This window comes from Gavialis gangeticus, unplaced genomic scaffold (genome assembly GCF_001723915.1).
Source record: "Gavialis gangeticus isolate Ggan-Ray unplaced genomic scaffold, GavGan_comp1, whole genome shotgun sequence".
NCBI classification, from domain to species: Eukaryota; Metazoa; Chordata; order Crocodylia; family Gavialidae; genus Gavialis; species Gavialis gangeticus.
The window spans coordinates 64,437,668-64,449,388 of NW_017729024.1; the positions used below are offsets into that span (position 1 = coordinate 64,437,668).

General features: G+C 39.7%; 1 protein-coding gene across 3 annotated transcripts in view; it reads left to right on the top strand.

Annotated features, from left to right (window-relative positions):
* The first annotated feature begins 7,390 nt into the window (after nt 1-7,390).
* LOC109297450 (2'-5'-oligoadenylate synthase 1-like) overlaps nt 7,391-11,721 on the top strand; it is a 21,792-nt gene continuing 17,461 nt past the window's right edge. For 2 of the 3 annotated variants that reach the window (XM_019517201.1, XM_019517202.1), the window contains exons 1-3: nt 7,391-7,477; nt 7,879-8,104; nt 10,590-10,762. In XM_019517201.1, coding sequence (XP_019372746.1) covers nt 8,097-8,104; nt 10,590-10,762 — 181 coding nt within the window. In that variant the 5' untranslated portion in view covers nt 7,391-7,477; nt 7,879-8,096. The remainder of the gene's footprint in view (nt 7,478-7,878; nt 8,105-10,589; nt 10,763-11,721) is intronic. The other variant, XM_019517203.1, reaches the window with a different exon arrangement.

Consider the following 11,721-nt stretch of genomic DNA (forward strand, 5'->3'; position numbering starts at 1 on the left):
ATGACAGACCAAACTTTCACTGGGATTTGTAGAAGTCCATTATTCTTACTCTTCTTTACTTTACTTCAATCAAATCTATTGCAGGGAGAGCTAATAAAGGATCTTGTTTCACATTAAAGCAGTAATACTGATTTCAGCAAATCAGCACAATGATGGCTTAGAATAGGGCTGTCTAACTGGCAGCCTGAGGGTTGCATATAGCCCATGAAGAGTTAAGTTGAGGCCCCCAGGATCCTGCTTGGTTTTGGCTCCCCATATCTTTGGGCTCCCTCTTCCAGCTGCCACTTTTTGCCTCCACCCTAAGGAGTGGGGCAATATGGCAAGTGAGGTAGGGAGCTGAGGGTGAGTGTGGGTTTGCATGCCAAAGGAGTGGGGGAACAGGGCCACACATGCAAGATTGAGTAGGCATGGTACAATGGTGTGGGGGCCCCCTGTATAGTGGGGGGGGTGCCGTCAAGAGCACACATTGCAGCAGGAGGGGAAATCCCTTGTGCTTCTGCACATTGCAGTCAAGGGGGGGTGGGGGATGGAAATTGTGCTTGTGCACCCATGTGGTGCAGCAGGGTGGGGGTTGCCCTTGAAAACCCACTTTTACAAAACACCTGTGTCTTCCGTCAGTTGTTTGGCTTGTGTCTGGCTGCAGACCTCACTCTTATTCCAGCACCAATATTTTTTTTTTCTCAGAGAAAGTCAAGCATTTTGTCCACTTACAAAATTCTGCAATATTGGGGCAGATGAAATTGGGCATACATTATAAAAACAAGGTGACATGAAATATAGTGGGGGCCTTAATTTTTTTCACTGAATACATGTGTGCTGCAGGAAGTATGGTCCTTGAAATATATCTTGCTTTATGACTCCATATCTCTCACCTGTTCTCTATTAAATGGAACATTTCTTTTTCTGACAGATTGGATTTTTTTTTTTTTGGTCTGCTGGAAGATGTTATCTTTCGTTGCACTCTGAAATTTAAAACAATGCTGTCTCATTAACCATACATTTCTGCATGCATTTCATGCATCCGGACTTATGTTAGCTTTCAGAGTTCCCATATCGTGTTTCACTACCACATGGCAAATGTTACTGTTGCACATCTGACACTGTTCTATATAGAAAAAATGTAGGTGTACAGTTACTCTTACGTTATGGCGTTTTTGTATATACTGAGTTGTATTAAGATGCTTCTCAAAATCAGAACATGAAAGGAACACAATTCACAATAGTCCTCAATTCTAAAATGAGATTCACTGTTAAGGTCTTATTGTTGAAGAATGTATACTTCTTTCACAATTACTTAATGCTGCTGTAGAAATCCAGACCCTTTTATGCAACAACTTAACTTTTAGAGAAGATCATGATGATAAATAATTTGGCAAGTTACTTTACAAAACCTAATTTACATAGTTAATTGCTGTTTATTTCCAAAACTTTCTTCCCTGCTTTTCCAAGGGGGAGGGGGAGGTTTGTAAATTAAAAGTTTCTAGCTTTGAATTGAGAGCTGTCTGTAATTTATGCATATTTCTGGAGTTGGAGAAGGTTTAATCAGAGGTTTAATTTAGCAAAATGTTTAAGTAAGTATTTAACTTTTGTAACATGCCAACACTATCACTGTTCAACAAAGCAATTAAGCACATGCTTGTTGACAAGTCCCAGGGTAAGAGGAGCATCTTATAGCATGTGGGGAAGATGATCAAATACGTTAGTGTCTCGGAATAAGCTTACAAGTAAGTGTCATTTGCTTGACAATAAAAGTTTTATCACTATTGATCAATAGTCTCTGTTGGCTGTTTTGCTTATCCCACCAAAGGGTGTTTTTTCTGAAGAATCAAACGCTGCAGAGAATTTCTATAGAGATCCTGTCTGTTCAAAGTCACTTGTTCAAAATTAGCCCTAGCTGTAAGCAAAAAATTATTATTCAGCAGCTGGTTTCTCACTGAGACATGAGTGGCTGGTCCCAGTCCAATCTACCTAACTGTCAGATTTTCACATCACAGCATCTCTGTCATCACAGTTGGCATCATTGTTTGCAATACTGGCAGGCAAATCAAGCTTGAATAGTCAGGGCAGTCCAGATTTCCTATCAGCCTTTGCAGGGTAAGTCTGAAGTGCCTTGGAAAATTTATGTGGGTAAGCAAGCATTGTCGGTGTCACTTTTTCAGGGGCAACTGGACAATTTCAGATGACACCCTTCAGAGCAGCAAATTCACTTAAAATAAATAATTCCATCTAAAATGGATTTAAAGTTTCAGGTTGGTCAGAGAGCAAAGAACGAAATGAGATACTGGTGGAAAAACATTAAACCTTACGATAAATAAATTGATAAATAAATAAATAAATAACCCTTCCCTTGATACTGCAGTCCTGAGAGAACAAGGTTGCACAATTTTTCAAACAGGGCCACAGACCAGGCAGAAATGTAACTGCGGGATTAAACAACTGCAGTATCTGTTGCAGAACAAAGCCTCTAAACTGGAATCAGAATTTACAATAAAGGCTGTCTTTTTAAAACAAGGGTTGGAGAGGAAAACCTAGCATTTATGGATGTAGGGAAAACCTTCCAAACGTGAAATGTGGCTGAAATGAAGAGGTATTATTACTTGCCTGGGTTAATGGATGGCCTGGAAAGGTGCTTTGGAAAAATTTGAGGTATTTCAGAATGTCACAATACGTCAACTTTGAAACCTAATGATGACAAGGCAAAGCTCAAAGACCTCCGGCTTTTTCATACCTCACCTGGTTCTATAGTGCAATTATGTGTGTTGAAATGCAAAGATCTGTGGCACTTTAAAATGAAATGACTGCATAAGGTTGCATTTAACATCCATTCAATCAAACACAAGGACTAAAGTACTGATTGTACTATGAAGTATTGATTGCATTCCTATGAATTTCAAGAAAAACTTTGTTTTATGCAGATGTTGCTTTCAAAATATGTCTGGAACTGTTAAGGGATAGAGAGCCATACTATTACGCTGCTTTAAAAGGAGGGTGGCTTACTGCTCAGGTGTGTATATTGGAAGATCTGGTGTAACTGTCTTCTCTGTCCACTACTAACCGTCAGTAAGTGAAATGAAACTGCAGTAGTTTCCTCCTGAACGTTCAACAGTTTGTACTGTGGATTAGGAGCAAGTAGAAAAAACCTTTGCACCAAATTTAGCTGCACCATGGTAAGTTCCTTTCCTCCTTTTAAAGACATGCAAAAATCTAAAGTTTCTCAGTTGGTCTAATAAAAGGTATCATTTTGGAACCAAGAGTTCTAGATGTTTGCATTTCTTTTTGTCTCAGACCAACACCGATACTACATGCACCCTTTTCCTCTTTTTAAAGGAGTTTAACTGTTTTGTCTGTCCAGAGACATAAAATCTATCTCTGCACAGTAGTGTTGTACAATGCAGAATCTTAAATAACACAACCATAGTGGAGATTAGGTCCCTGTTCAAACAATTAACTGGATGAAAGAGAAAGAAAGAAAAAAGCAAGCTCCTTTCTCCTTGTAACATGACCAAGCTACATATCATGTCCTCTCAGCAGATTCAACAGGACACTGCCTGGTACTGATCTGGGACCAATTTCTCCAAGTTGTGATAAAAATCCCACCTTGGGGAATCCTTGGGAACATCCGGACACAGACTTGACATTTGGCCTGTCCCAGAAAATCCTAGGTGGTTGACTGGATTAGCTCATTCTCCTTGAAAATACAGTAGACCAGTTTCATTTAGTTAGTGGGGCTGAGGCACAGAAGTAATGAGGTTCAATGTGAGGGTGGGAAGTGTGTGGGTGGGTCATGAGAAGGTTAGGGGAGTGAAATGTAAAGGTCCTGCTGCCAACACAGTTAATGAAACAAGTCACTCTTATTTTGGGTGTATCACCTTCACAAAATCCTGGCTTTGGTAATGTACACAGCAATTGGATAATGGTGGGCAGGAGCTGACTAGGGAGAAGGGACATGAAGCAAAAACCTTTTCAGGCCAAGCCAAATGTGCCAGAGCTTGATTTGCATGTTAAAATATTTAGCCCTCCCTGGGCCTAGGAGAAGGCCAACTACCGCTTATATGGGCAACACAGATGTAATGGGTATGACATCCAATGAGGCTTCGGCCACAGCTGTTGTAAGTAGAATTCGTTGCTTTTTGTGTGTGTGTCTTCTAGCCACAGGGCATTTAACATAGGAACACTTTGTTAAAATGTTAGTAGCATCTTGCTTATATATAGTTCATCAATTGCATGTTTCTAGTGAATAGAAAAAAACAGAATAATTCTTGTAACCACAACCTATTTATCTAGTGTCCAGTGGTAATAAGTAGCTGTTCGTATCTATGCAGTGTTGATGGACCTTGGCAGCCTATTCCCTGCAGTGAATACATGTATTGTTGTGACCTTTTACCTTTTTAAGCAAGGCCCATAAAAATCTCAAAGACTTGGCTAGCAAGAAAGGAAATATCCTTGAAAGCCATTTTATTTTCTACTTATGGATGTTGCCTTAAGAATATGAACAGTGGAGACTCTGAAAGATTTGGGGCCAATCCTTGCAATATCTTTGGTTTGCTGGTTGTGAAGAGGACTACGGTGAGATTACTGTAGAAAGGCAAGTCAGAGATGAAGAGCTAAGGGACATGAAATTAATTATGGCTCATGTCCTTAGTCACCTGTTAAGGAGAAAGACATGAGTGCTAAGAATGTCTTGATGAATTTAGTAATGGCAGCTTAGATGTATCGGACTCTCGACTGGCTACTTAAGCTCATGAACACACGGAATATAGTGAGCCCCAAAGTATTGGACACGAGTAGACCCATACTGAAATTCATTCATCAATCAAAAGTGTGCCAATTTTACGGCATGACGCATGGCAGAGGGGTAGGAAGCAACTGTTCAAAAGAGTCACAAATCCTATTCTTTTTCAAGAGTGAGAACCAGGCTTCCATTGATTACTTGGGTGGGCAGGCCAGCCAAATAAGCACATGATGGCAGCAGCTAGTTTGTCTGATGTTAGAAATTATGCCCAGCTTCCTAGCAGCTGTTTCTGATTATATACAATTTTACAGAGCGGGGATGTTAGGAGGCTTGTTTTGTTTTTACTTTCCTTTTTATCTTGCTCTGACTTTTGATGAGCTGTGTCCTATAGCCTATGACCCATGACTGACGCACAGTAGCTAGCAAAAAAGGGACTTTCCCTGTGTTCATTTTTCAGCTTGTATTAATGAAGACCTCACACAGCTTCTTTGTTGCCAGGGTTGCCAACAGAACAACAAAGATTGCTGCCAAGTTTCTAAGTGTCTTGACAGAAAATTATTTTTTACCCTTTGTTTTCTTCCTTCATTGATGCTAATAGACTCAATACTGCCCCCTCCTGTGTATCATATCTTGTCTTCGCCGGCCATGTCTTCACATTTCTGCTTTCACTCCACAGAGATGGGAAATTGAGATGAACTTGACTCACTGATTTGTGTTCCTCCTTTTTTTGGAATGGGATCTCTCTTGTGCTCAGATCTTTACACAGTTTTAAACTTAGAAGAAGATGTAATTTTACAAAGATTTGTATTGTATGTAACCAATATGCCAGAGCCATCAAAATGTGCAACATATCAGTAAATGGAAGAACTGCTAGAATAGAAGGCTTCTCTCCAGACCAAAGCTGGACTATCTTATAGGGTTGTGCGAAGCTTCAGTCCCCGATTTGATTCGGTAGAGATTCGGCCCAGTTTGGTGGCTGAATCTCCGAATCGGAATTGAATCAGAGGACACTTTAATCTCTCTGAATCGAATTGGAACCCTCTGAATTGATTTGGAAAGATTCAGTGATTTGGATACAGACACAGCTTTTAAATGTTTTTTCTACATACCTCTAGGTATCAGGCAGCCCGTGAATGCTGTGATACTGGGGCACATGGAGTGTCCCACAGGAGTGCGGGGGGCTTCCCAACACGCTCGGCAGCAGACCCAGAAGTGGACCAGAAGCACTTCCGGTCCACTTCCAGGTCTGCCAGACAGCACGCGGGGGTTCCTCCTGGGTCTGGGGGGACACCCGGCCTCCCCCCCATAGCTGATCACCAAGCCAGGGGTGTGTGTGGGGGGGCCCCCAGTACACTCTCCGGTGGACTCCGAAGTGGACCGGAAATACTTCCGGTCCACTTCCAGGTTCACCGCTAAAAACGTAGAGGCCCTGCCTGCACTCCTGTGGGATGTTCCATCCACCCCACTATCTCAGTGTTCATGAGCCGTACCTGGTACCTTGAGGTATGTAGAAAAAACATATAAAGCTGTGTCTGTGTCTGAATCACTGATTCTCTGAATCAGCATCAAATCTTCAGATTCGGATTTGGCTGAATGGAATTGGGGACAGTAATCTGAATCAATGAATCGAATCACTGTCCCCAGTTAGGGCCGAATCCAAATCAGATAGGGACCATTTTGTACCCCTCTACTATCTTACTCTCTTGTTTTTCCCTGCAATACTTTATCTTGCCCCTTCCACTCTGTCCTGTTCAAGCATCTGTTGTTCAGCAGATCTACCTGTCTTAGCACTATTAATTCCTTCTGGCTAAGTGTTGCATATTGTTTGTTACTTTGCCTGCTAATGACTCCATTACTGTTTGGGACGTTAATTTCTTCTATTGTATTGCCTCCAGACCTTGATACCTTATTTCTTGCCCTTTTCTGTGCCTTTGTTGTCTATAACTTTCTGAGTATCTAGGCAGAAGACGGGGCAGGGTGGCATCTAACTCATTCAGAGAGGCATGAGCTTTTAAAGGCTATATCTTTGTCAGAAGCGTTTCTCTCTTTTCCACTTAATTGTGCCTTCCAAGCTTGACATGTCCTTTATCGAAGCTGCTGGAAATAGTAGTCACCTTCCAATTAAACTAAATTAGGGAGCAATTTAATGCTTTTCTGGTTAGTGGTAATTGAAATAATGGAAAATCGCTGCTTAAGGATAAAACTGCATACATGGCTGAGCCATACAATTGCATAGGTCTAGTAGCGAAGGCAAGGAAGACAGCAAGGAAATCCCAGAAATACCTAAAGGGACACTTTTAGCATAACTCTGAGAAGAATCTTAGAAGTGAGGTTTTGGATAGAATATTGGATGGAAAGTAGCTTGCAATTATGAGCACGTGAGTGCACACAAAATGTCTCCTGGCGTTTGTTTGTTTTTTATTCTTGCTATGGATTGCATCGAGTAGATACTTGTAGACTTGCCTATCAATCTTTCCCAATGTAGACAACCTGTAAGAGCTGCATGGGTCAAAGTGGTAGCATTAGCTGCAGAACAGGCAACTTCCTGCTTTTCAAACCTCTGACCCCAGCAGAATGATGAAATGGACTCATTATGGCAACATGGAAAAACTACATGTCCCATAATTCCTAGGTTCTGAGGGATGGAGCCAGAAATGCTTTCAGTCCTTTCAAGTGACTGTAACTGGGAAAAGAAGAAAGAGAAACACTTGCCATGAAGTGGACACTGAATGTTTCTTTGCAGAGGTAAAAGTGATTAGCTCCCTTTTTCAAACATATAAGTATATATAAATAATTATGTAGTTTGCAAAAAGTAAAGGGGCTTTTCCATTGTTTTCTCTTTCTATGGGATAAACTTCCTTGAATAAAGTATGTATGGAAAAAATAATGGACAGAAACTGGTGCTTCAGTGCAACTTACGTTTCAGAAATATTTAAACCAGTAATTGGTGGGGGAGGTGTTCTGTCTTTTGTACACTGGAAGCTAGTAGGAATGTGTTGCTAATTATTTAACAGCATCTGCTTACAAGCCGTAAGACTAACCATGTTTTAAAACAATCTTGGAAATTATCGTATTGATTTGTGCTATATGTTTTGTACTAACTTCCTTACCACAGCTCAGTATAGTAGTTTGGTTCTGTCTTTCAGATGGATACATCTCCCTTTCTTGTTTCTCTGCAGTGAAGTCTACTTCCTTTATTCCTTTTTGTAAAGGATGTGGTCGCTCAAGTCTTACAACTGTGAGCAATGTGGGAATGATTTCATCAGCCGTACAGCCTTGAGGTATCATTTCCGAGCTAAGCACCTTGGAAAAGTTAATTGTGAAAAATGTGGTAAAGTAGTTTTAAAAGAGATGCTTCAGAATCATGAAGAGGTGAGGTTGTTTGGCCCTGATTCTTCTTTCTCCTAGCACACATTTCATTCATTTCCTACCTCTTTCCTTTCTCATATATTAACTTTAATTCAAAAGTTTATATTGGAACTGAGAGTACATCTTACAAGAGAAAACTGGTTTAAATACGTATGAAACCTGAAAGTTTGACTGTACTATATGAATAAAAATTTGTGTTAGTAGACTGATCGAGAAAATAACTGAAGAGTTTTCTTTTATTATCTCTAGTATTGTGGGCTCAGGATGTGCAAAGGATACTCTAGTTTTTGTAAGTCCTCTTCTGGATGTTGTACTTGTGTCACTCGCAAATCAAATATTATGGTGATTTAGTTTGAAGCATTAGCATAGATAAACTGTAGCACATATGGCTAGGAAACTCTATCTCACTTCGTATAAAAACTATAAAGAAAGTCGAAGAAACCTTTTTGGCCTAATGGAAGTTCTGTTAGAATCAGACCTGGCATAGAAGAGTCCTTACTCTGGCATTTATGGGAACTCCTAAAGGAAAAAATGTACAGTATGGTTTTTGTTAGAAGACACTTAGAAAATAATTATTTTATTGTTCATCCCTTACCTGCCATTAGCTCCTTTGAATCTTTATTCATCTGATTTGTCAAGTTTCCAAAAATAGAATGCACACTATGTTCTAGACCAACTGACTGCAGCTCTCCACCAAGAAAGTGTTGCTTTTATTTACTGTAGTCACTATTAAAAAGTCAACATTCAGCTTGCCTCTTAATCCCTGCTTCTTGCATATTTCCTGGATCATCACAGTTGCATCATCACTCCAATACTATTGAAGCTATTGCTGTTTTGTTATTACTACTATCAGTAATCCTTTGCAGGCACGTCTACTTGTGCAATTGACATACAGCAATAAACTCTGGCATATTTCATCCAAGTTTATTTCTCCCAGGTACCGTATTTGAACATGCAAATACCACAGGGGAAAACTATAGTATCACAAATATCTCAGTATAGCAGCCTGGCACATGGACCCAATATAAATACTTTGTAAGGCATCTCAGGGATCCCTCAAAATGAATGTGACCCATAAAACTATATTTAATAATCCTGAGAAACCCAGAAAAAAAATCTTTTTGCTTGTACACACTGATGTTCTTACAGACTACTACATTCAGTACAAGCTTTTATTTGTTTGTCTGTCACTTGGTCTCTCATTCTATGCGTTTAATAGCTTTAGAATATACTTGCCAGAGAACATAATTACATTAAAATAGCTTTGAAAGTAAACCAACACAATGAAGATAAGAACAGTACTTTCATGATCTTAAAACCACATGTGGATTCAGTCTCTTTTCTCTGAAGAAGTTCATTTATTTAAGTAGTCTAATTAAATGTTGAGATCATGCTCATGATGATGTATTTTGAGTTCCAAGCAATTTTTGTCTAACAAATGTCCATAATTTATTTACTGATATAGGAGGTATTTGGAGAATTCTATTAAAGGATGGAACTAATTCCTAATTTTATTGAAAATTGTAGTAAGCTCCAAGATGGTCTTTAAAATGAAGTTATTGAAACTTGCTGGAGGCAAGGATTCAGGTGTATGTTACCCAAAAGATCATCTAAGTCCATCCCAAACATAGAGTTACCCCAATAAAAGATATCACCCACAAAAATCCTTGCCTCTTGTATATTTCCTGGATCATCACAGTTGCATCATCACTCCAATACTATTGAAGCTATTGCTATTTTATTATTACTACTATCAGTAATCCTCTGCCAGCATGTCTACATGGGCAATTAACCTGCAGCAATAAACTCTGGCATATTGTGTCTGAGATTATTTCTCTCAGGCACTGTGTTTGAACATGCACACTGGACTGCAGCATGTTGAGCCAGGTCAAAGCAGCCCTGGCTGGCAGGGGAGCAGGGGGGGTCAACCTCCAATCCTGGGGCTGCTCTGACCTAGCTCAATGTGCTATGAAGAGGCTGCTGGGCCACAAGGATGCTGAAGTATAGGGCTAGCCAGCAGGCAGCCACTGCACTGAAGTACCCTTGTGCCCCAGCCAGCACTGTCAGTGTCTACACATGGGGTGCTGCACAGTAAATAACTCTGCCATAGGATAGTACTTGTATTAAAGTACAAGTACTTGTATTCAGTACAGGTACTACTATTAGTACTTGTACTAAATACAAGTACTATCTTATGGTGGAGTGTATTTGTTTACTGTGGCCTAATTGGATCACATGAGTAGAGGCAGGGACTTTACTGTGGAGCTAATTAGGCACATCTGCAATTAATGTCTCATGTAGATGCACTCCTTGTGCTTTATATAGTCTCCTATTTACCCTTCCTCTTGATGCTGTGCTTTAAAATGAAAATTTTGCTTTGAATTGTGCTCCTGATGGTACTTCCAACTCAATGTACTGTCTAGCCCCCTATTTCAGTATCCTGTGATGGGTGTGCTACATCTTTGCTTTAACAGGTGAACCATGGAAGGAAGACCAGTGAGAAACCAGTGTGTTGCTGGGACATGCCTCAGAAAAGGGAAGCAAAATTTGTGGCCAGAGAGGTGTCAACCTCCTGTAGGATGTGCCGAAGGCAATTTGGAACAATCCACAGTAGAGAGCACCATGAGGAACAAGATCATCACTTCACAGCCAGCAAAAAAGGTACCACTGTTGCTTGGAACAAGCAGGCTGTTCTGTTGTTATAACCATCTAAGTAGGACACTGATGAATAAGCCTCAAACTCTTCCTTGAAAGAGACCATTCCCATAATAATTCTTTTTTCTTGACTACTCATCAACTTAAATCAACGTGTTTTTTGACAGACTCAGTTTGATGGGGGAGTTGCCTGTTTTCCATGTGAGGTAGAGTCAGTAGGAATTAAAGTTTTCAACATCTCTTCTGATCAGATAGTCTGTCATTAGTGATTTCATAAGAAAGCGATTAGGAATAATCTTCCTGGTGAGGATCATAATTGCAGTATTATTTTTGGTGGTGTCTGGATAAGTTATGAAATATAATACTATTTGTTTTGAGAATGTCTAAAGGGATAAGCACAGGTATTTTTGTATAAACAAGGGGATATTAAGACCAATGTTCCACAAGTAAATACATTTATACAAAAGTATGAAAAAAGTATATTGAAAATCTACATCTTTGTTAGTTTATGTTCATTGATGAGATTGTGTTTGTACCCATCTTCCCTCTTCTAACTTGCTTGTTGTTTTAAGCACTGACTGGGGTATAGGCAAGAAATAACTTGTGTAGTAAGTTCATAATCCATGGTTTGTGCTCCTCTGGTTTATGAAAGTTCATTTGGAGTTCTTTATTTCGTGTTTGGTCAAGTTGTTGACATTCTTTACATACTTGCAGAGAGTTCATATGTGAGGTTTTAATTTAAAGCCTTTTAAAAAAATTGAATAGATGAGCTTGCCTAAGATACCATCAGAAAAGACACCCTACAGTTTAGAACTTTTTGGGCATAAAGGCTGTAGCCATATTAAATAAATAACCACCATACAGTAATGAAACATAACTTGATATTTTTAAAGGGTGTCTATAGCCAGTTACTATGACCACAAACTGCTCTTTGATCTCTTTTTTTAAAGTTTTTTTCCATCCAG